Consider the following 26,080-nt stretch of genomic DNA (forward strand, 5'->3'; position numbering starts at 1 on the left):
GGAAAAAGTAAGTAATGTGAAGGGTTAAAAAGCGTTATGCATTGGACAGTATTGCATTGAAGCATTTGTTTAACACTTTTTATACCTCTGATGAGGCTTGAGGATGACGTCGGTCTTTGGTGGCGGTCTTTTGTGATCTAGTGGGGTGGTTATCAGATCACGCAGTATAATTTCTTAGCCTCACAAAATACCTCTGGTAGTTTTCTCCAATTATATTTGATGATGGGATTAAAGAATGCGCTGGCGAGAGTTCATAAGATGCCCACAACCCCCCAACTCTCTGGTAAAATCTCTTGCGTGATATGGGGTCATCTGGCCCCCATGGTCTTTGAAAATGCTTTCGGTAATTGTCATCATGGTGGAGTCTTTGGTGATGGCGTTTTAGACTATATATCCTTATGCAAAATCTTCTCAGTTGATGGAGTGTATGGTGATGGAGCCTTAGTTTTTCATGTTTTTGGTGATGCTGTTTAACTTGTTGGAGTCTAATCTGAAGAAGTTTTAGTAGTGGATTGTTCATAGTTGGTGGGGTCTTAGTTGGGAAAGCGTTCCTTGGCCAAGTCTTATCTGGAGGGTTTTAAAATAATGGAGGCCTAATCAATGGAGCTTTTGTTGATGAATAGTAGAAGGCATCTTTGGGGACGGAGTCTGAAGTAATTGTGTCCTATTTGATGGGGTCTTAGTGGAATCTGCGCTAACCGATAGAATCTTAATTCACAGAATTTGAGTCGATGGAGTCCCGAGCAGATGAAGTCATAGTCGACAGAGTATTCGTCAATTCAGAAGGCTTAGATGATACATTATTAGGTGCTGGAGTCTTAGTTGGTGGAATCTGAATTGATGCTGTCTTAACTATTAGAACTTAATTAATTAATGAAGTGTTAATTGATGGATCCCTAGTGGATCATGTCTTAGTTGAAAATGTCATTGAAATATCTTAGGCCACTGAGTATTGGTTGACGGAGATTTAGATGATGAATTATTGGGGGAAAGAGTCTTAGTTAATGGAGTCTTCCATGATGGGGTCTTTTTTGACTGTGCCCTACTCTATCGGGCATATGGTGAAAGTATGGATTAATAATCTTCGTAACAGAGCATCTGATGGAATCCGTGATGGGGTTTTTGGTGAAAGACAGAAGTATGTGGAGTGTTTGTTGTTTTAGGGAGTAATACAGCAGTAAAGAAGGATGTAATTGTCGGGGTACGTTCTTTGTTCCATGCAGTGACAGAGTGAGATACTAGGATTGAAATGCCAGTGGATGTTCTTATTTCCATATAGTGAGACATAAGGATAGAAATTCTGGGGTGTTACTTGTTCCACAGCGTGAAAAAGTGACAAAGAAGGATAGCAATGTCATGGGGTGTTTTTGTCCCATGCGGTGATCGAGTTAGACAGACAGAAAGCAATGTTGCCTTCGAATGTGTGTTTTTTTGGCGGGGGATGTTTTATTCAGCGCGAACTCGACCGAAGGTATCGGAGCGCTTTACATGAGCACCAGTTGCGTTACAGACGGACACATCCATTTTGTTAGGCACAGGGAGATTAAATTATTTGCCCAGAATCAAAGGATGTTGAGCGTGTCTGCTGAGACTTGAACCCGGTTCTCCCGCTTCGAGGTTGACCGCTCTAGCCGTTAGGCCACATCCTCTCCCAAATTCTACGCATTGATACAATGAGACGGAATGTTAGGAATAGCTGAAATATTCTTTGTCCTATGCAATAATGATATGAGACCAAAGGGGAAAAATGCTGCTGATGTTCTTTGTTGACTGTATATCCGAATATTGTGGATAGAAATAATCGTCTTACAAAAATATTGTGGCCAAAATATTGTATTCCAAGGTTTGGTGAAGATATGCGTTTATACATGTTGATATTTGCTACTCATCTACTTACCTCAAACTAGTGTGTATAGTCAGGGTACATATATGCAGAGTTGCATATAGTCCGGGCCAGTGGAATTATGTGATTCCCAGGCTGCTGCTGTTTTCGCATTATTATTGATTTGCTGCATTTGCCACATAATCCATCATTTTTTGCTTATTCTGAAAATCTTTGCAAAAAATTGTTTCTTTTCTAGCTCAACTGGATCAAAAGTTACTAAAAAGGTTGCAAGGTGTTCGCACACAGTGGAAGGCCTTTCGCAAAGGTTAATTGGTCATTTTTCAGTTGCTTATTTCTGTGTTTGGTTGCTAAACTGGTACTAGTAAGGGGAAATATTTGCCCGAACAGTATTACCATATGTGAAAAGGACAAATTAATGAAGTAATACTATCAAGAAACATGCAGCATGATGCTGCATAATTTGCCTTTTCTTGTCGCATAATTTTGTTAAACCTGCCACATAATTTGGTTCTCTCAGGACACATAATTCCTGTGGTGCTACATAGAGTAAAACCATATTTCACTTGAAAATACCTTCACTATATTATGGCTACAGTATGTTTATAGGAGGCTATTTCGATCACAATATTGTGGTAGTATACTGTAGACATCTCCTTTTTTCACCCAGTGAGACAGAAGGTTGTAAATGTCTGGGATGTACTTTTTCTAGGCAGTGATACAATGAGACACTTGGATAGGCATCCTTTGGGTGTCCTTTTGTTCCGGGTAGAGATACAGTGAGATAGAGGGTAGAAATGTCTTGTATAGATTTTGTTTTGTGCAGTGATGCAATGAGACAAGGGACAGAAATGTATTGGATAGCCTTTGTTCGGTGCAGTGATGCAATGAGACAGGATACAAAAGTCTTGGATAATCTTTGTTCCATGCAGTAATGCAGTGAGACAAATGTCTGGGACATGCTTTATTACATGCAGTGGGACGGGACAGAAATGTCTTGGATCGTCTTTGTTCTATGCACTGATACAGTGAGACGGGATAGAAATGTCTTGGACAGTCTTTATTACATGCAGTGGGACGGGACAGAAATGTCTTGGATAGTCTTTGTTCCGTGCAGTGATGCAATGAGATGGGATAGAAATGTCTTGGATAGTCTTTGTTCCCAGCAGTGATGCAATGAGATGGGAGAGAAATGTCTTGGATCGTCTTTGTTCTATGCACTGATACAGTGAGACGGGATAGAAATGTCTTGGATAGTCTATGTTCCGTGCAGTGATGCAATGAGATGGAATAGAAATGTCTTGAATCGTCTTTGTTCCCAGCAGTGATGCAATGAGATGGGAGAGAAATGTCTTGGATAGTCTTTGTTCCGTGCACTGATACAGTGAGACGGGATAGAAATGTCTTGGATAGTCTTTGTTCTATGCACTGATACAGTGAGACGAGATAGAAATGTCTTGGATAGTCTTTGTTCTATGCACTGATACAGTGAGACGAGATAGAAATGTCTTGGATAGTCTTTGTTCTATGCACTGATGCAGTGAGACGAGATAGAAATGTCTTGGATAGTCTTTGTTCTATGCACTGATGCAGTGAGACGAGATAGAAATGTCTTGGATAGTCTTTGTTCTATGCACTGATGCAGTGAGACGAGATAGAAATGTCTTGGATAGTCTTTGTTCTATGCACTGATGCAGTGAGACGAGATAGAAATGTCTTGGATAGTCTTTGGTCCATGCAGAGATGTGATGAGATAGAAATGTCTTGGATAGTCTTTGTTCCGTGCTGTAATACAGTGAAACGAAATAAAAGTGTCTTAGATAGTCTTTGTTCCGTGCTGTGATACAGTGAGACGAGATAGAAATGTCTTGGATAGTCTTTGTTTCGTGCTGTGATACAGTGAGACGAGATAGAAATGTCTTAGATAGTCTTTGTTCCGTGCTGTGATACAGGATACCTATGCTGTGAATGTCCTTGTTCCCTGCAGTGATGTAGGGAGTAAAAAGGATTGAAATGTCAGGAATATCTTTTTTACAAACTGTGATGCTGTGAGGCTGAAGGATTTAAATGTTGGGGAAGTTCTTTGTTCAATGCAGTGATACAGTGAGATGGGATAGAAATGTTTTGGATAGTCCTTCTTCCATGCAGTGAGACAGTGGACAGAAATGTCTTGGCTAGGGTTTGTTCTATGCACTGATACAGTGAAACGGGATAGAAATGTCTTAAATAGTCTTTGTTCCATACTTTGATACAGTGAGACTAGACATACATGTCTTAGATAGTCTTTGTTCCCTGCTGTGATACAGAATACCTATGCTGTGAATGTCCTTGTTCCCTGCAGTGATGTAGGGAGTAAAAAGGATTGAAATGTCAGGGATATATTTTTTACAAACTGTGATGCTGTGAGGCTGAAGGATTCAAATGTTGGGGATTAGTTCTTTGTTCAATGCAGTGATGGTGTGAGACTGTAGGATCGACATGCTACAGATGGTCTCTTTTCCATGCAGTGGCACAGTGAGTCAGAGGAGAGAAAAGTTTCAAACGTTCTTGGTTTCATACAGTGCGACAGAAGAATAGAAATGTCCGTGAAGTTCTATGTTCCATGCAGTGACACAGACAAAGGATAGAACTGTCTATGGGTCTTCTTTGTTCTATAGATTGAGAGGGTAGCACAGATATGACTGTGGAGTTCATTGTTCTACAAAGTGATACCGCGAATAGAAATTTCTGAGATAGTCTTTGTTCCTTAATTGTGACAGACAAGAGACATATTGAGGATGTTCTTTATTCCATGCAGTGATGCAGTGAGACAGGATTGAAATACCATGACTGTTCCTTGTTCCATGCAATGATACAAAGATACAGGGAATAGCAATGCCTGAAGTTCGTTGTTCCATACAGTGATTCAGTGATAGAAGTGTCTTTAATTCTTATTTTCAATGCAGTGATACAGTGGCTAGAAATGTCATGGATAGTTTTTGATCCATGCAATGAATGGAAACGTCTGTGAACTTCTTGGTTCCATGCAGTGACACAGTGAATGGAACTGTCTGAAATGTTTTGCTCCATACATGGATACAGTGGATAGAAATGTCTGGGATAGTCTTTGTTCCATGCAGTAAGACGGTGAATAGAAATGTCTGTGAACTTCTTTGTTCAATACAATGAAAGGAAATGTATGTGACGGTCTTTGTTCCACGCTGTGATACAGTGAATGGAATGTCTGAGTTTTTTGTTTCATACAACGATACAGTGGATAGAAATGTCTGTGATAGTTATACAGTGAATAGAAATGTCTACTAAGTTCTTTGTTCCATGCAGTGATACAGTAGACAGAAAAGTCTGCCACAGTCTTTGTTCACCAGAGTAATACTGCGAATAGAAACGTCAGGGACAGTCTTTGTTCCATGAAGTGATACAGCGGATAGAAATATCTGGGATAGTCTTTGTTCCATGCAGTGATACAGCGGCTAGAATTGTATGGGACAGTCTTTGTTCCATGCAGTGATACAGCAGATAGAAATGTATGGGACAGTCTTTGTTCACTGTAGTTATATAGTGAATAGAAATATCTACGAAGGTATTTGTTCCATGCAGTGATACAGTGAGTAGAAATGTCTGGGACAGTCTTTGTTTACACGAGTGATACAGTGAATAGAAACATCAGGGACAGTTTTTGTTCCATGCAGTGATACCGTGGACAGGAATGTGTGGGATAGTCTTTGTTCCATGCAGTGATACAGCGGATAGAAATGTCTGGGACAGTCTTTGTTCACACGAGTGATACAGTGAATAGAAACTTCAGGGACAGTCTTTGTTCCATGCAGTGATACAGCGGATAGAAATGTCTGGGACAGTCTTTGTTCACCAGAGTGATACAGTGAATAGAAATGTCAGGGACAGTCTTTGTTCCATGCAGTGATACAGCGGATAGAAATGTATGGGACAATCTTTGTTCACTGTAGTTATATAGTGAATAGAAATGTCTACGAAGGTATTTGTTCCATGCAGTGATACAGCGAGTAGAAATGTCTGGGACAGTCTTTGTTTACACGAGTGATACAGTGAATAGAAACATCAGGGACAGTCTTTGTTCCATGCAGTGATACCGTGGACAGGAATGTGTGGGATAGTCTTTGTTCCATGCAGTGATACAGCGGATAGAAATGTCTGGGACAGTCTTTGTTCACACGAGTGATACAGTGAATAGAAACTTCAGGGACAGTCTTTGTTCCATGCAGTGATACAGCGGATAGAAATGTCTGGGACAGTCTTTGTTCACCAGAGTGATACAGTGAATAGAAATGTCTACGAAGTTCTTTGTTCCATGCAGTGATACCGTGGACAGGAATGTCTGGGGCAGTCTTTGTTCCATGCAGTGATACAGTGGATAGAAACATCAGGGACATTCTTTGTTCCATGCAGTGATACAGTGAATAGAAACGTCAGGGACAGTCTTTCTTCCATGCAGTGATACCGTGGATAGAAATGTCTGGGACAGTCTTTGTTCCATGCAGTGATACAGTGGACAGAAGTGTCTGGGGCAGTCTTTGTTCCATGCAGTGATACAGTGGATAGAAACATCAGGGACAGTCTTTGTTCCATGCAATGATACAGTGAATAGAAATGTCAGGGACAGTCTTTGTTCCATGCAGTGATACAGCGGACAAAAATGTCTGGGACAGTCTTTGTTCACCAGAGTGATACAGTGAAAGGAAATGTCTGTGAACTTCTTTGTTCCATACAATGAAAGGAAATGTATGTGATAATCTTTGTTCCACGCTGTAATACAGTGAATGAAATGTCTGAGTTTTTTTGTTCCATACAGCGATACAGTGGATAGAAATGTCTGGGATAGTTATATAGTGAATATAAATGTCTACGAAGTTCTTTGTTCCATGCAGTGATACAGTGGACAGAAAAGTCTGCCACAGTCTTTGTTCACCAGAGTGATACAGTGAATAGAAACGTCAGGGACAGTCTTTGTTCCATGAAGTGATACAGCGGATAGAAATGTCTGGGACAGTCTTTGTTCACAAGAGTGATACAGTGAATAGAAACGTCAGGGACAGTCTTTGTTCCATGCAGTGATACAACGGATAGAAATGTCTGGGACAGTCTTTGTTCACAAGAGTGATACAGTGAATAGAAATGTCAGGGACAGTCTTTGTTCCATGCAGTGATACAGCGGATAGAAATGTCTGGGACAGTCTTTGTTCACAAGAGTGATACAGTGAATAGAAACATCAGGGACAGTCTTTGTTCCATGCAGTGATACAGCGGACAGAAATGTCTGGGACAGTCTTTGTTCACCAGAGTGATACAGTGAATAGAAATGTCTACAAAGTTCTTTGTTCCATGCAGTGATACCATGGACAGGAATGTCTGGGCCAATCTTTGTTCCATGCAGTGATACAGTGAATAGAAATGTCTTGCTCAGTCTTTGTTCACTGTAGTTATACAGTGACTAGAAATGTTGACGAAGTTATTTTTTCCTTGCAGTGATACAGTGAATAGAAATGTCTGGGACAGTCTTTGTTCACACGAGTGATACAGTGAATAGAAACGTCAGGGACAGTCTTTGTTCCATGCAGTGATACAGCGGATAGAAATGTCTGGGATAGTTATATAGTGAATAGAAATGTCTACGAAGTTCTTTGTTCCATGCAGTAATACAGTGGACAGAAAGGTCTGCCACAGTCTTTGTTCACCAGAGTGATACAGTGAATAGAAACGTCAGGGACAGTCTTTGTTCCATGCAGTGATACAGCGGATAGAAATGTCTGGGACAGTCTTTGTTGACAAGAGTGATACAGTGAATAGAAATGTCAGGGACAGTCTTTGTTCTATGCAGTGATACAGCGGATAGAAATGTTTGGGACAGTCTCTGTTCACCAGAGTGATACAGTGAATAGAAATGTCAGGGACAGTCTTTGTTCCATGCAGTGATACAGCGGATAGGAATGTCTGGGACAGTATCTGTTCACCAGAGTGATACAGTGAATAGAAATGTATACGAAGTTCTTTGTTCCATGCAATGATACCGTGGACAGGAATGTCTGGGACAGTCTTTGGTCCATTCAGCGATACAAAGGACAGAAATGTCTACGAAGTTTTTTGTTCCATGCAGTGATACCATGGATAGAAATGTCTGGGACAGTCTTTGTTCACCAGAGTGATACAGTGAATAGAAATGTCTTCGAAGTTCTTTGTTTCATGCAGTGATACCGTGGACAGGAATGCCTGGGACAGTCTTTGTTCACCAGAGTGATACAGTGAATAGAAATGTCTACGAAGTTCTTTGTTTCATGCAGTGATACCGTGGACAGGAATGCCTGGGACAGTCTTTGTTCCATGCAGTGATACAGTGGACAGAAATGTCTACGAAGCTCTTTGTTCCATGCAGTGATACCGTGGACAGGAATGTCTTGGCCATTCTTTGTTCATCAGAGTGATACAGCGGATAGAAATGTCTGGGACAGTCTTTGTTCTTTGCAGTGATGCAGTGAATAGAAGTGTCAGGGACAGTCTTTGTTCCATGCAGAGATACAGCGGTTAGAAATGTCAGGGACAGTCTTTGTTCCATGCAGTGATACCGTGGACAGAAATGTCTGGGACAGTCTTTGTTCCATGCAGTGATACCGCGGATAGAAACGTCAGGGACAGTCTTTGTTCCATGCAGTGAATGGAAATGACTGTGAACTTCTTGGTTCCATGCAGTGATACCATGGACAGGAATGTCTGGGAGAGTCTTTGTTCCATGCAGTGATACAGCGGTTAGAAATGTCTGGGACAGTCTTTCTTCCATGCAGTGATACAGTGGACAGAAATGTCTGGGACAGTCTCTGTTCACCAGAGTGATACAGTGAATAGAAATGTCAGGGACAGTCTTTGTTCCATGCAGTGATACCGTGGACAGAAATGTCTGGGACAGTCTTTGTTCCATGCAGTGATACCGCGGATAGAAACGTCAGGGACAGTCTTTGTTCCATGCAGTGAATGGAAATGACTGTGAACTTCTTGGTTCCATGCAGTGATACCATGGACAGGAATGTCTGGGAGAGTCTTTGTTCCATGCAGTGATACAGTGGTTAGAAATGTCTGGGACAGTCTTTCTTCCATGCAGTGATACAGTGGACAGAAATGTCTGGGACAGTCTTTGTTCCATGCAGTGAATGGAAATGACTGTGAACTTCTTGGTTCCATGCAGTGATACCATGGACAGGAATGTCTGGGAGAGTCTTTGTTCCATGCAGTGATACAGCGGTTAGAAATGTCTGGGACAGTCTTTCTTCCATGCAGTGATACAGTGGACAGAAATGTCTGGGACAGTCTCTGTTCACCAGAGTGATACAGTGAATAGAAATGTCAGGGACAGTCTTTGTTCCATGCAGTGATACCGTGGACAGAAATGTCTGGGACAGTCTTTGTTCCATGCAGTGATACCGCGGATAGAAACGTCAGGGGCAGTCTTTGTTCCATGCAGTGAATGGAAATGACTGTGAACTTCTTGGTTCCATGCAGTGATACCATGGACAGGAATGTCTGGGAGAGTCTTTGTTCCATGCAGTTATACAGCGGTTAGAAATGTCTGGGACAGTCTTTCTTCCATGCAGTGATACAGTGGACAGAAATGTCTGGGACAGTCTCTGTTCACCAGAGTGATACAGTGAATAGAAATGTCAGGGACAGTCTTTGTTCCATGCAGTGATACCGTGGACAGAAATGTCTGGGACAGTCTTTGTTCCATGCAGTGATACCGCGGATAGAAACGTCAGGGGCAGTCTTTGTTCCATGCAGTGAATGGAAATGACTGTGAACTTCTTGGTTCCATGCAGTGATACGATGGACAGGAATGTGTGGGAGAGTCTTTGTTCCATGCAGTGATACAGCGGTTAGAAATGTCTGGGACAGTCTTTCTTCCATGCAGTGATACAGTGGACAGAAATGTCTGGGACAGTCTTTGCTCCGTATGGTGTGGCACAGGCAGGTAAGACTTCTTGGGGGTGTGGGGGGGGGGGGGGGGTCCTTGTTCCACAGCATTCTACTGAGATAGATGGTACATTCCTCGGATGTGTTTTTCTTCCTGGACTCCTTGCCAGATTGGCAGACTCGTGCACAGCGCCCCTGTCCTGTTTCGGGGGCCGAAGTGCCCCCACCCCCGCGCGCTCTCCGTGTCGCAAGTCACTTCCCAGATATCAAAGTGCAGCATTCCAGTTTGAAAGAATAACTTTCAAATTCAGGGCAGGGCATGAATAAAACATTCGCTCTGTGAGCTTCCATATCTCTGCCTAGTGATCCCGGGCGAGGGGCGGGAGGTGGATCCCTGCGGGGGGGGGGGGGGGGGGGGGATCCGCTCTTGTTGATGGTGATGACCCGGGAGAGGGGGGGGGGGGGGGAGACAGCGGAGCCGCTGAGAGGGATTTGACTGGCTTTCTGTAGAGATATATTTAGGGGGAGGGGAATTACATAAGGGGGGGTGACGTGGGGGATGGAGAGAGGAGGGGTGAGGAGAGGACATTGCGAGGGAGAGAGAGGGGAAGCGAGGAAAAGACAGAGAGGAAAGGGGGAGGGAAGGAGATGGTGTGAGGGAACAAAGAGGCGCGGGAAAGGTATGAAATGCAGATTGCTTGAAAGGGAGCAGGGGTGAGTGGGAGGGAAGGACGTAGGAGGAAAGAGAGTGAGGTAGGGAGAGCGGGAGGGAAGTGGGTGGAGGTGCATTAACAAATACAGGTGGCAGAGAAGTGTAGGGTGGAGAGCTAGAGATGGGTGGGAGCACGAGACGCAGCGAGAGGGGTAGGGGAGACAGCAGAGGGATACTTAACAGTAGTGCAGCAGGAGCAGTGGCACCGGGGCCTCGTTTAAGGGAAACCATGCACCCCCTTTTGTGGGTTTCTTTTAGTAAGCAATTTGGGGGGCAGGGGGCTATAGCCCTTCCGTGCATTAGAGCCCAGGGGACCCTGTTTACACCTCAGGGGGGAGGGGTGTAGACGCGAGGGTGAGATGAGAGGGAAGCACAATTTGGGAGGGTCAGGATAGAAGAGTTAGGGCAAGTGGGGATGGGTCGAGAGTGAGGGAAGGCGAGAGAGGGACGGCTGAGGTGATAGCGTCGTCAGTGGGTGGTGATGAAATATAAAGAAGACATAAGTAGGAGGAAGAGAAATGGGATAAGAGGTGTGGGTGTCTGGGAGGAGGCGGGAGAGAGGAATGGAATTGAAAAACATGTGCAAGAGCAAAAGAAGGAGTGACGCGGAGAGATGAGGTGAAAGGGAGAGAACAATAGATGCAGGTGAGAGGGAGCGAGGGTGTGAGAGGAAGGAGGGAGGTGACAGCGCAGGGTGGGCTGCGAAGGAGCGATGGTCTGAGAGGATGAAACGGAGACGAGGCAGAGGGCAGGGGATCATGGGCATGATAAAGAATATGCATGTGTTCAACGCAACCAACGGTGATGTCATACTCTCGCGGAGTGACGTCATAATGTCGCGGATTATGAGAGCCTGAAAAATAAGACCGAATCATACTACAGTGTAAAGTAACAGTAATTTAATGCAGGCGCACCTGAACCTAGCGAGGCGAAACCGGCAGGATTCCCAAAATGTAGTGACGCTGTTTGTTCCCTTAACACCCACGGGCAGGACTGACAGTCAGTGTTGGTTATCTCACAGGGAAATTACTTCCAAGGCTACTCGAATGACGTGGTTTAACGGCCTGCAGCGATTTCCACATCATTATGGATCTGAAGCATTTGCCACACAATCCATCACCTACTGCTGAATTTGCAGGATTTACCCCCCAAAAACTTTTTAGCTGAAACTGGTCAAAAGTTACGAACAATTAAGCAGTATGTGCTGCAGCGCAGCGTAAGGCGCTTCCCATGCAGCGCAGCGTAAGGCGCTTCCCATAGGATGAGTGGTCCCCCTTCTATTGCTCACTTCTATACTTGGGAGTCAAAGTGGTACTAATTACATGAAACCTGTGCCCAGATGGTGTTAACATGTATAAAATAGCAAAAGAATGAGGTACAAATACCACAAAATGTGCCATATTATGCTGCCTCATTTGCTTTTTATTTTTTTATTTCAATATACTTTTTTTTTTTTTTTTACAACATATAACATGTAATCGTCAACGCTTTGTCGTTACAGGGTAGCCAAAACTGGCTGTGATAGCTGTAGTACATTTTCGGTCGCTATATTCTTGACTGCCCCCTAGCCACTGTCACCGTATGGGAAAAGGAGTGAGAGGGGAAAAGATAGGAATTAAGGTTGATAGAGAAAGAGATAGCATACCAGAAGTTTACTATAATCCTCGCTAGTGTCTTGACCCAGTTCTAACTGCATAATTTAGTCAGCCTGCTGCAACACTTCTTCCTCTCTTGCTGCATAATTCCAGTGGCCCTGCTTACGAGTAGGTTGGCCCACTACGAACTCTACAGAGCCCTGGAAAAGTCTGTGAGGTGTCCAACTATAAAAGCTTGGCAGGGTTATGGCAAATTAACTTTAGTTCGACTGAGCCTGAATTTTGGTAGGCTGTTTTGGCATCTACAATTTTGCAATTTTTTCCAATCTATTTCTCATTTGTGCGGAGTATTTAAAGAAATTTGGATTTAGATTCGAGTTTTTTAATCTCTTCCAAAAAAGGTTTCTACCTAGAGCAAAAGCACCAGGTGGTATTGATGTGTATGTCAAGAACATTGTTTTTTTGTTTATTCATTTCTAAAAGGCTGCAGAATTGGCAAAGTCATTTGTTACTAGGCAACTCCAGCAGGTATTAGAATAATATAAATATCACCGAACAATATCATTAACCTAAAGGTTCTAAAGGAAAAACAATATTACACACTGAAAGAATAAAAATTATAAGACCATGAGAAATATTTTGAACATATTAGAGCGGTTCGTTGTAGCTCCTCGGATCAACGAATACCTTTTTAAAAATTAAAACCTCAACCATCTGAAAAACAGCTAATCTTCAAATAACATCTGCATGGTATTCACTAAATGTATTTCAAAACAGGCATGTGTTCATCAATTCACGAAGGGAGCGCATGGAAAGTGCTTCTCTAATATAACGCGAGTCCCTTTCTTGTCACTAATACTTTTTGGTTTGAGGGTTCCTCCTTTGAAAATTCATCTTATGGCTAGAATAATAGCAATGAATAAGTGTTTGTCGGACCCACTTGCGTAACAAAGTGTTGTTCCCTTGTTCGAACTTTAACCATAATTAACCAGAGCGTTTTTCTGTTCTACCACTGATTCTTTAACTAAATAGTTCAGATTTTTTTGTTTTCTGGACAATTTTGTGCAGGGGATTAGGGTTTCCAAGCTTTGGGGGTCTTTCCATCAATATGACGATGAGTAGGAACTGCCTTCTGGGTGTTTTAAGAAATGTCCAAAAAACATATACAGATTCACAAGACTTAGCAGGACCTAAGCATCAAATATTTAAAGTCACGCTTAGTGAAGGAACGGTGATTGTATATGAATATCGTATTCAAACACATTTTTTAAAAAAATACGTTCTTGGTGTGTCCCTCATGACTCGCCTTGAAACAAAAAAAAAATTACTTGGCTTTCCGTTTACATACAGGAGTCTGCACAGTGTGCTCCTGTTGGACTTTTCCTGGGCCAAAAAAACCTTTAAAAAAAATAAATTTGAGTTGTGGGGGTCTGTGACCATAGTTGCTTGTGGGGGTGTTGGCTGCCCTTCGGGGATTGGGTGCTGTGCCTGGCCAGGCCACCAGGCCCTTCAGCCAACTCTACCTGTGCGCTGCTGAAGGTGGTGCACAGAGGCACAATGGCCACTCGTTTGGGGGTTGGCCGCAGGGTCTGGCCTCAGGCCAGGCCATGCAGCCAACACCCCTTCACGCACACGGCCAAAACCGTGCTTGGCAAGGGGTTGGTTGCAATTTGCAAACTTATCATATTAAGATTTTACTTTAAAAAATAAAATGAAATTGATTGGAAAAAACAATTTTAAATTGGAGTTATATGTTAGCAGTGCGGTAAGATTTTAATTCACGTTAAAAAACTTGGAAATTCACTGAAAAGGCACTACTGTTCAAAAACAAAAAAAACGATGAAATTTGCCAGTTATATGTAACTGACAGCCCAAGAAGGCAGTGTTAAATCCTGTGAGTATTTGCAACTACATATCTGTTGGCTGTTAAGTAACGCATCGACACTGCACAGAAAGGGGTTCTGAGAGTGCAGTGTTTACTGTAGTGCAGTGGTAGTAGTAATTAGATCCACCATTAGGAGCATGACCTGAAACTTACACAATAAAACACCATCATTCTTTAAAACATGCCCCTCCCCTTCCTGTGCACCCTGGCCTATGACAGAGGGCTACATTTATTGAGCGTACACGGATTGGCTGGGTTTGCCTGCAGCAGCCTGACCATCATACTGGTCAATGCTTTTTGTAAACAATTGAGTGCATGTCTGAATGTCTCCCCAAACTAGGCCCCTTCCTACTGATCGTCAATCCATTTATTAGGAATTCCACTACTCTACTCATCACAATAGTTGTTGCAGAGTTCGGAACTTGTCCTCGGCTGGTGGGGACTAGCTCGCCCAGACATATTGATTTCTTTGCATTCCTACATCTAGAGAGGATAAAAGCTGAGCCATCCTCCTTATTCTCCCAGGAGGTGCCTCAGGTCCTCTGAGGCACCACTAATGCAGGTGCCCGGAGTCGAGGAAGCTCGCCCTCGCGGAAGATCTTTTTGCTTTCTTGCTTCTAAACTCTGGAATTCCCTTCCGCTGCAGCAATCTCCGTCAGAGCCTCAGTTTTGCAAAAGTCTGAAGACCTGGCTTTTTTAGGCTCCACTCTTCTGCATGCGTCAGTTGCTTCTGACTTCTCGGCGCTGGGACACTCTTACAGGAGTAGCTATGCGCTTTATAAAACCCGTATTCATCCATTCAGCCACAGAATACAAAGGGTAAACCAGGACCTGGTGAGCTACTCACAGCTTGAGATCTTCTGTCCAAAGATAAAATCATGTTTGTTAAATATAAGTACTATTGCTCTGTGCTCAAGGTAATACCAGTGGCTAACACGCTCTGCAGAAGTTGTTAGCCACTATTAATTGATTGGCCCTTAGATTTGGGTCCTGGGCGCATATGAAGGAGAGGGGCATTTTACAGCTGTTGATAAGGATGGCAGGTGGGTAGTGAGCACCCGTTCCTCAATTTCACCCAACGCTGGCGAATAAATACCCCCTTCAAAATTCTTCATGCCCCTCACATTGAACATACAATGCAGGCAATAAACAGGTAGTAGTCCTAACTTTCTGAAAATCCATTTGGGTTGAGCCAATGGGTTCATTCCCTGCAGGGTACTAATGTGTGTTATTGGATGGGGGCATGAGTTTACTAGACCCCGACGATGAAAGCTCTGGATTGCTTCTATGCCAGATGTTGTTAACAGAAATTACCTTTAACATGAACTTAGTGTCTTAAAACTTGTTTACACAAATCTCTGACCAGTCTAACCCAAAGGTACATTGGGTGTAGATGTTCTAATGCTACCTCCAATGCAACTTCATTTTTTGTAAACAGTATTTAAGACGTCCTCTTCATGTCCGGCAGTAGTCTGGCCACGCTCTTCTGGCCCCACACACTTTTGGATGTAAAGGCGTGTTTGATCTTTCTGACAAGGCTTCTCCTCATTGACACCCCACTTCATGTTGTTGTTTTTCTCTGTCCCTCCAGATGAATCGCCCCATCCAGGTGAAGCCGGCGGACAGCGAGAGCAGAGGAGGTATTGCTGTCCCTCTTGTTCTTCTTGAGGGTAGGGTGGGAGGGCTGTGGTGGATTGGGGGGGGGGGGGTGTTGAGGGGCTTCAACCAGATCTCTTGACTGGGGGTGAATGGTTGAGTTGTTCCTCATTCCGTCCATCATCTGTTCTCTTTGGGGTTGAACTAGAGATATCATGCCCGGTCCCTCCTCTTGAGGGAAGGGCAGGAGGCTGCATGGTTTAGAGGATTAAAGGGCGGTGTTGGCGATACCGTGTCCTATCTCTCTGCCTATAGCTGGGGCAGGCGGGTGCAGGCAGCATTGGCGGAAGGTGGCCAGGAGCTTGCCCCAGCGCTCTACCCCTAGTGAGGGCAGGAGGATACCGGCAGAAGAGGAGGAAGGAGGCGATGAGCTGGCAGGACACTTGTCCTATCATTTCTCCAGTGGTGAAGGCATGGTGTGCTGGGAAGATTGGGAAACGTGCATTTATTTTTTGGTGCATTTCTATAGTGGGGACTGGACCCTGTGAAGGGGGCGGATCGCTTTACGCATGCAGTATTTGTAAAGCATTCATACTAGGCACATTATTAGATAGGAGTATGAGTTGGGTGAAAACACAACAGCTTCAACCAGCTCCTCCCTGCAGCATGACTAGAAGACCATGGCATAGCCACGTCACCGAGCGTGGCATCCGGTACAATTCTGCAGGTGGGTTGAGGACAGTGGTAACAAGAGATGGAAATATGGATTTAATATATGCTCGAGATACATTGGGGGCTGAATAGTGGTATAAAAATAAATACACATAGAGCGGGAGATAGGTCAGCACCTAGATATGGCGTGTACTCCGCTAGGAGTCTTACATGTACGTCAATCCAGAAAGGAGATTTGTGACATTTTTTTTTAAAAAAAGGTAGTTTTTGCTCAGGTGCTTCATGATGGCATCCTGGTGTCGGTGAGCTGTTGTGTGCAGTGTGAGGAAGTGATCTTTTGGAGGCTTATAGTGTTAAGAGGCGGGATGCTTATCTTCAGTGTGGTGGGAAGTAGTTAAAGGCACTAGGAGGGTGGCCTAAGAAAGTGCTTTCGGGTGACTCGCCCCATGCTCATTGTTTCTTCCATACTCATTGTTTCTTCCATGCTCATTGTTTCTTCCCATGCTCATTGTTTCTTCCCATGCTCATTGTTTCTCCCATGCTCATTGTTTCCTCCCATGCTCCTTGTTTCATCCCATGCTCATTGTTTCTCCCATGCTCATTGTTTCCTCCCATGCTCATTGTTGTTTCCTCCCATGCTCATTGTTGTTTCCTCCCATGCTCATTGTTATTTCCTCCCATGCTCATTGTTTCCTCCCATGCTCATTGTTTCCTCCCATGCTCATTGTTTTCTCCCATGCTTATTGTTTCTCCCCATGCTCATTGATTCTCCCCATGCTCATTGTACCTCCCCATGCTCATTGTACCTCCCCATGCTCATTGTTTCTTCTACCTCTGTGTTAGAGCCTCTTCTCTCTATTACAAGCAGATGTATCGCCCCCTCTCCATTTCAGTCAACGCTTACTCTGTTACTGCCACTCCTAGCTCTGTTACAACCATGCCCCTTTCTGTGTAAAAGCCTCTTCTACAACTGTATTCTTGTGTTTTTTTACATTCACTCCCCCCTTCTAGTAGTTTAACCCCGTCTTGCCAAGCTTCCTATTACATACTTCCCATGTACTCCTACATTGCCTTTTCTCTCTATTACAGTTCCTCCTTTATTAGAGTCTCACTTCTCTCACAGCATCATCCACCTCTCCATCCTTTCTGTTGCAGACCTTTTTCTTCATAATAGCTCTCATGTTCTATATTTTAACCTCTCCCTCATTTTTAGTAAGCCCGTCTCCAATATCATTTGATATATTCCCGCTCTCTGTTCCCCTCTCTGACTTTTCCTCTCTCTGTTGCAACCTCTGTCCCCAATAAAACACCCCCATCTATTAAACCTTCCTTCTCTGTACTGCAGTCTCTCTCTCTATCTCCCCACCTTCCCTCCCAACCCCCTGCTTCCCTCCCTCCCTGCTACACCTCTCATCTCAATCGAAGTATCTTTTATACTAAGTCCTCTTCTTTCTCTATTCAAACCCTTCTGTCCTCCACAAATCTCCATTTTGTCTGTTCCGCCTCTCTGTTAGTGGCTCTGCCTTCCTCGTTGCCCATCTGCCGCTTTATTGAGGCATCTCTTCCCTCTCCATTTGAGCACCCCTCTTTTCACTGAAGCATACCCACTCTCTAGTGCAACGACCCTCTCTATTAAAGCCCCCGTCTCAATTAATCATCTTACCATTCCCTATTAACATATGTCCTCCCTATCTGTTACATCATCGCACCCATCTGTATTAAACCCTCCGCGCCCTCTCTATTAATCATCTGCTTGTTCACTAGTAAAGGCTCTCCTTCCATTCCATTCCATTCCAGCATTCCCTAACTCTCAACTCACACCTCTCTTGCTTGTATATTTCAGTCTCTCTTCTCTGAGAGTCTGTCTTCTCTGTCTAATTTCTTAACCTTTTCTCTCTTATACACCTTCCCAACGTTATTACAGCTTCTTACCGTTCTGCTTACCGCAGCTGGTTCCTCTCAGCTTCTCTCTTGTTCTAACTTCCTGTACTCATGCCTCCCCTCTCACCTTCCCTCTTCCCCCCGCCCCATCTCTTTTGTCTTAACTTTCTTTTTCCACTTGTTTTTCTGTCTAGTTCTCCTTTCACACCCATCCGAGTCCTCATTAATTCTGGTATTTTCCCTCATTTCCTTTTGCTCCCACATAACTTTTTTAACCTCTCCCTTCTATCACTTTTCTCCCTTCTCATGTTCTTCACTATCTCTCCTTCACCTGTATCTCCTACCGTAACTTCTCCTCTCACTTCCTTTACTTGTGTTCTCCTCTCTCTCTCGCTTTTTTGCTTTTTACTTCTCTGTCTGTACCCTTCCCGTCTCTCTCTACCCACCTGATCCCCTTGGTCCTTCTCTACTTACTACGTGCTGGAACGTTCTCTGATCATTTCCTGTTTTTCTCCAGAAGACAGGAAGTTGTTTGTTGGAATGCTGGGTAAGCAGCAGACAGATGAGGATGTCCGGAAAATGTTCGAGCCCTTCGGAAGCATCGATGAGTGCACAGTCCTGCGAGGGCCTGACGGGACGAGCAAAGGTAACTGTCCCAGTAACCACCACCATCTATATTGACATAAGGTAACATCTGTGCAACTCTATAACACTCCCCAACTCACGTCTCATACACAGCCGCACACGCTGCCTCCCGAACTCTCATCGCCTGTGCTTAACTTGTAAAAGAATAAGTGTTGGGCTCAAAGTTTTGCTTAGAAGCCCAATGCCAGCAATCTCAAATCTCTGGGGTGCCGAATACCAAGGCTGTCTAGTCTTGATTCCAACTCCTACCCATTTTATCCACCGCCAGCCCCTGTATCGCATTCTTTTACGTTCTTCCTTTCTTGCTTTTTTTATTTGTCACCGTTTTTCTACCTTTCTCTTCCTCCTTCTTTGCCACTCTTGTATTTTTTTCTCTCCTGTTCTGGGTCAAAGTCTGATGAGGAAAAATAAGTGGCGGTCCCCAACAATGAGTCCTGGTGAGCCCGACCTGCAACCACCGTCTCAAATTAAGCACTGCTCATTGTATACAGTGCTTGTGTGTACCCCTCCCCAAACCTCACCACTCAGGTGATAGTGATGCACCCCAACCAACCCTCACCACATACACCAACATAAGTAACTCCACTCTCCACACCTCTGACTCAAACACATTGGAGTGTAACACCTTTCCCACTGCCACCCTGTACACTACTAGAGGTAATACCTACCCAACCTAGCCATGTTTGCTGCTGTGGCTAAGACTTCCCACACCCTCCTCCAATACTCTTCCATGGTAACACATCCCCAAGACCTACCCCGTACATAGCTTAGGGTATCATTGCTTCTCCACCACAGTTTTGGCATAACCAGGCTTCTTCCGCATCCTGCATAATGAAAGCGTTCAGTGCACAGGGCCCCAATCGTGCACCACTTTCTATATAGTGAGGCTGCATCAACACTACTGGGTTTGCATCTCACCCACCTCCATCATTAAAGTACGTGTAAACCTTCGTGGTGACCCTTGCTACCCACCTCCCACACGTGTTAGTATACATGGCACCCATGCTGCGTTGTGCACAGTTGGCACCCCTCCACGCACCCATTATCTCACTGCTGAGCCCAGCTTGGCACACTCCTCCAGCACCTCGTTAGTCCTTGTTTTTGGCAGGCAGGTTTGTCTAGAATCTTGTCCAAATATACATTCCCCTGAAGGTGAACAGCTGAATGGGGAGGTGGTCGCAGCTGGTTGGGCAGGTGTTCACTATCTTGTCCAAATGGGCTGAACCATGGAGGAGCTCTACGCATGCACTGCCAGAATCCCTTCTCCACGAGTGAGTGGGCGGGGGGTCTTGGGAGCATCTGTCTCAGCTGCTATCTGTGTGCATGGGGACACCGCACTAATGACCCTCGTCATTAGTCGCCTAGACTATGGAAATGCCCTGTTCCTCGCCTCAAATGAGTCTCTCCTATCAAAATTGCAGGTGGTTCAAAACACTGCCTCCCGTATAGTAAACAACCTGCCACCTAGAACTCCTTCAACCCCTACACTCCGAGCCCTACACTGGTTTACCCATCCGTTCGAGGGCACTGTTTGAACTGCTGTGCCTGACCTACAAAACCGTGTCAGGCTCTGGCCCAAAGTTTCTACAGAATAGGCTTTTTCCCTATACCCCAAACAGGAAGTTGCGATCTAGCAAACAACTGTTACTAATCCCAAGACGCATTCGAACCACTAATTATGGAGGCCTTTTCCCATCTCGGCCCACTTCACTGGAACAAACTTCCTTTGGTCATCTCAAAATCTACTTGAATTCAAGAAACCTCCTAAAACCTGTCTGTTTTAATGCTGCCTCTACCTAATGCCTGTCTTTCAAGCGCCAAGATGTCCCTTCAGGGACGAGTTGTGCTCTATATTAAGACTCAAATAACATTGCATAACAGGCCTGCATCCTTTGTTTCTTTGGCATCAGGCCAGGCCTTATCTGAACTCCTAACTATGTATTTAATTTTTTTTAGTGAGTTAGAAGTAGCAAATTGTTTTTTTTGCATACTTGTGAGCCTTTGTCTTGTTCATGCATACACAATGAAACAAATGCACAATCGGTGCATCGGTGTTTTGCTACTTGGATGTGTATAAATCTGGGGTTCGATAATCGTGTGTGTGTGTGTTAATGTGAGATTGGACATACACATGCAGCTGTGGTTGCTATGTGTGACTGTGCACCACTGTACAAGCACCTACACCCCCCCCCCACTTTTCTGGTGAGTACACGTGAACCCCTGGACTGGCTATATAATCACGCTCTTGGCCAATTACTGGGGCTACTGGCGTTTACACGGGCGGTTTGTAGACCTCTTCTTTGGTACATCTATGCAGCCCACCAGAAAAATGATTCACTACCACCTGCGTGTAGGCATGCAGCAAGGGGTGTTGATGGTGGAATTATCCTAAAAAATATGCAGGGAGATCATCTTTTGTGGTACTCTGTGTGCCAGCAACAACGCGCATAGCTCAGCTGGGTGTTACTGAAGAGGGTGCCTGGGGGTGAGGGGGTCCTGTAGATTACAAGCCACCTGGACTGGCCAAAATAATACAGGGGGGGATAGCCATGGAAACTGAACAAGACAACAAGATGACTGCCAGCAGAAACAGCTGTGGATTTTGATCCATAGAGCTAGGAATCAGGTGCTGCAAAATGACTTGGCCAGCAATGCTGGAAAAAGTGGGAGGCCTTTCCCAGAACAGGAGATCCTGGCATCCAGGTGCTGCTTTATTGGCTCAAATGATTTTGTCAGACTGGGCATTCTCTCTTTGCCTCCAACCAAATCAGCCTTCCTACTGAAGGCCCCTTGCTCCCGCTGTGGTTTCCCACCAGGGCTGCCCAAAATGCCATTCAAGTGGTTTGAAATTAAGCACCGCCCTGGTGTTTAAGTGACCCTCCGAATCATGAAGTGCAAGGCAATGTTGCTTTGTTCTCTATAAACAACAATTTACCTTTTTATTCTATGTAAACCCTAAAATGAAGTTAGTGGTGGGTTCACGCCACCCAGGCTGGCTACATCAGGTCCCAGCTTTCAGATCAATGTATGAAGAATAGCTGAGCAAGTTCTGAGTTTGCCAGGGGTTCAGTTGTACCTGGAATCCAAACGTGTATGTGGAGGCTACAAGAGCGACACGTTTCCACCAATCATGGCTGTCTGTGCAAAAAATGAAAAGTGTGTGTGTGTTTTCACAGGCAACCGTGTTACTGATAGTGTGTGTGCGTCCGTGGTCAGGCATTTGTATGCATGCACCTGAGTTAAGATATACGTAGTCATTATTCCGTGGTTAGATATGTCTGTGGGTATCTGGCGCGTGCACAGTCAGGCATGGCACTGTACTGGGCCTGCGCTTGTTTGTACAAACATCTAGTAAGTTGTGTGCCTGTGCATTTGCACCTTTGCCACTAACGCTCGTTTTGTACCAACATAGCTCCCAATCCCGTAAGACTACCAAGCGCTTTACAGACAGTCGGTCACGCCACTGCCAGCACAGGTTTGTGTGTTGGTGTGCGAGTCTGTGCTTATACTTTTATGGTTGTAAAAAACCGAATAAAGTTTTATTATTGAAAATTGAGTCTGTGCTGTGGCTGTGTGTGCCTGTGTGTCCGTGTTTGTAGGTTTATTCTTGTTTTTATTGTAGTGTCGCTAATAGAGGTCGTCTTCCGCCTACAAGATGTCATCGTTAAACCATGTCTTCTTTTTGTCATTCCTCAGGCTGTGCCTTTGTCAAGTTCCAGTCACACGCAGAGGCCCAAGCAGCAATCAGCACACTACATGGGAGCAGGACCCTACCGGTAAGGACATGCCTCAATTTACGAGGGGTTTGTGACAGCAAGGCGACAGGGAGGAGATGGGGTGGACACGTAGGTATCAGTAGCTGAAATATATAAAACAAGCATTGGCATAGCCAATAGGTCTCACTTTTGGGACCTTATAAGTGTTTAGCCATGCAACAGTTGCATAACTAAATACTTATAAGGTCCCAAAAGCGAGACCTATTGGCTATGCCAATGCTTGTTTCTGTTTATTACTGCTCTGTAGTAATGGCGGCGCACGGGTGCCACCATTACTACATAGAAGTAATAAACAGGAAAAAAAAGCGGAGAGAACATCAAAGCGGCCGTGCGGCCGCGAAAGTGATCGCGATCAAACATCATAGCGTGCACTGTAGCTCTAGGCTACAGTGGTAGCACTTTTTTGAGCCCTCACAAAAAGTCTCGCCAGACCAGCGCATGCGCAGGGACAGGCGAGACCTAAAAAGATTGGAAACTGTGATCCTGAGTGCAATGGGGGTGTCGTCAGTGGGTACGGGGTGGGGTCAGAGGATGTTAAAAAGGACTAAACATTATTTTGTTGGTCTTTCACCTTAAGATAACTGCATACAAAATAACTCACACACCTTAAATGAAAAATACCTGCAAGTTATACTAATTGGTGGGAAACACTCCCCTGCATTATGAAGCCTCAGTTGGTTAATGCAATCATTGTGAATGTCTGTGTGTATAACCAGAGAGTCACAGAACCGAATGCAGGTTGGCTCTGTGTGAAATAGTGACTTGTATATTTATAGTGCTATGAGGTCCTAGCCCGTGACAAAAAGCACTGTGAATATGAAAGTAATTATCCTATAACTCACTGTATAAGATAGGCTCCCGCGAAATGTGCAAAAAAATATGTTGAGGTTTGGATAAAATATGTTTTTCCTTAATATAAGTTTTGGTAATAAGCAATCAGACTCTACCTAGTGCAAATATTTCTTATAAGCATCCATTAAAAGGACGCAGTGCAGAGCGTGGCTAGTAACACCCTTACTTGACCTCTGAAAAAGAATAAATCTTTGCCACCATGAAGCTTCAAGAGACTCAATTAATTAAAGCCAGTCCTGGCTTCCAAGCAGCCTTTGCATTTGCTGCCTAACCAATTGCTCTCAGTTACATTTCTTTCTGGCATCAGGTACCCTGATGAGAAGGTTTTTTTCTTTCTTTTTCAGCTGGTTTCTCCCTTGGCTGCAGCACCAGTGCCCCCCATCCCCACCCCCCTCATTGCTACAAGCTAGAGGCACCTCAGTGTCCGCATTCAACGTTCAGGGAAAGCTGCATTTTAAAAAAAGTATGGAAACTGTTTTTGTAAAATTAAAAAAGCGTGGACATGTCTTTCCCCTTTGATCCCACCCACAACCGCCTCAGCTATCACAAGTTGTATAGCCTGAGAAAGAGCAATTTTCAAGGGCTAGCATCAGTGTTCTTCACTCAACTTCTGATGCTTGACACATGTCTCTTTCTTCTGGGCCTGCTCTTGCTTTTGAGCCAGGCCAAGTCTTGGGCAGGGGAATGGAGTGACAATTTCCAGTGGACTGCCACACTGTGTGATGGTTGTGTAGTTGCTTCTTCCTCATGCCTACTGTGACAGGTCTTGTAGTAGAATAGAGCCTTGGGACACATTTGTTTAAAAATATCCCTCTGTAAAGAAACCCCTTGACACTCGCCTAAATACTCCTTCCTTGTTTCTTGTACTTGCTTGATGCAGTACTGGGCTGGTATTGAAATTTGCCAATGGTTCTTTTGATTCCCAACCCATCATCCCATCATTTGGGCCTTACTTTTACATGACATCTTTGTGGTACTCCAGCACTCCCGTAATGCTGCTCAGTCTATTTATGTTTTTTTAATACAGTTGAAGTACTCTCACAAGAAGTACCTGACATGGGATCTATCTTGGTCCAGCCCAAGTTGTCCTCCGCTGCTTCTACAGCGTAGAGAAATATACTTTGATTTTTCTATATCCAAGTTGACATGTTTATATGTGTGTAGCATTTGCAAAGGTATCAGGACCAAAGACCCATGCCTCCTGCTCCTCCATGTAATTAAGCTCAAATCTTTCATTAAAGCAGCCAGCCCCTAAATGCCATCAAAATAGGTCTCAACCCCCAACCAGGTATCAAATAAAGGTATATTCTGGAATCCTTATTGGTGGTGCAGGATTGGGTAAATAGATGTATTTATAGTCCTCTTGATAGTGCAGCTGTCAGACAATTATGTGAGAATCACCAGGAGCGGGTCTTTGGCTCCACCCACATGTTGGGAGCCAGGAGTATACGTTCTGATTGGGTAACAGTGTGCTTCCACATAAACGTGCTTGCCCTCCACATAGCGGTGAAGATTGTATTTATCCAGCCACCAGAGTGTGAACTTTCAGGGGCAAACATGTGACATTTTAATGCTATTAAAATGTCTTGGATAACTAGATAATTTACGTTGTCTTTTTCTGGCAGCATCACAGATGGGAGGAGGGCAGGGTCAGATTGGTAAGGCAGACACTCGGGCAATGGGCCGGTGTCTGAGTTGCAGCTGTCGGCCGCTTTTTTGGCCAGCATGATGGCCGATCTGGGCTGTACCTGTGCTGTTCAAATGCTGCCAGTGGCCCAGTAGGGGCCCGAGCAGCCTTACCTGAGGCAAATGGCCTCTATTACTTCCCCTTTTACCAACAGGGTGGAGGTGTCATGCCCAGTCCCTCGTTGGACCGGCCCATTAATGCATGCAGAATAGACTGGGCGAGGGGGGGGTGGGCCCACACACAGGCAGACAGAGACGCACACACAGAGAGACGCGCACACAGACGCATACACAAAGACATAGACACACAGACAGACGTGTGTGTATGCTGGGTCTGGTGGCTCAGTGGACTAATGGGTCCCCTGCAGGGGCCTGTGATCGACCTCATGGTCAGTTTATTTTCTCTAGCCCCCCCCCCACTGACCCCGCCCCTACAGGTGTGGCCACAAACCACACTATAAATTCCCCCCCCCCCCCCCAGAGAAAGTTTGCGAGTACACATGCCATAGAACATTCCTTTAAAGACTGACCTATTTGCACTGCCAAAGCTTGTTATATTGTCACTTGAATATTCTTTAAGCTATTGCGAAACATGATCGAGAAGGGTAAAAAAATTAGCTCTAACTGCGTGTGCATAAAGGTTATGTGCTTCTTCAGAGAAATGGCAATGCCTTGCATTTTTCAAAGAGGTGAAATCAAGAGCTGCTCTCGAAGAAAGTTGTTGTAATCACCTCTCAATGGTATGTTCCGTTCTTTTTACATTTTACCGTTACTTTTGTAATTTCTAAACGTTGATACGACGGACGTCAGTCGGTTAGCTTAAATATGATGTCACCCCGCACAAAACGCTTCCACGAGCGAGGGGTATTGTCGGGCAGGAAATGCTGACGTAGAGCGACACCGTTAACGTCGACCTGCGTGAGTTTACGTTTGTTAGCCGCACTGACGTCGGCTCGGTCGAAGGCGTAGGTCCCGTTTGACTGCCTGGCCTGTCTGACTGTGATG

The 26,080-nt window shown here is 44.6% G+C and overlaps 1 protein-coding gene across 8 annotated transcripts in view; it reads left to right on the forward strand.

Annotated features, from left to right (window-relative positions):
• Positions 1-26,080, forward strand: part of CELF3 (CUGBP Elav-like family member 3) — a 190,295-nt gene that overhangs the window by 126,934 nt on the left and 37,281 nt on the right. For 6 of the 8 annotated variants that reach the window (XR_014972253.1, XM_085638808.1, XM_085638809.1 and 3 more), the window contains 3 exons: positions 15,559-15,607; positions 18,634-18,762; positions 22,458-22,537. Coding sequence is in view for 7 of the 8 variants with exons in the window: in XM_085638808.1 (XP_085494934.1) it covers positions 15,559-15,607; positions 18,634-18,762; positions 22,458-22,537 (258 nt within the window). In the remaining variant the exon portion in view is untranslated. The remainder of the gene's footprint in view (positions 1-15,558; positions 15,608-18,633; positions 18,763-22,457; positions 22,538-26,080) is intronic. The other 2 variants (XM_085638810.1, XM_085638807.1) reach the window with 1 other exon arrangement.

Source organism: Triturus cristatus, chromosome 12 (genome assembly GCF_964204655.1).
Source record: "Triturus cristatus chromosome 12, aTriCri1.1, whole genome shotgun sequence".
In the NCBI taxonomy this organism is placed as follows: domain Eukaryota; kingdom Metazoa; phylum Chordata; class Amphibia; order Caudata; family Salamandridae; genus Triturus; species Triturus cristatus.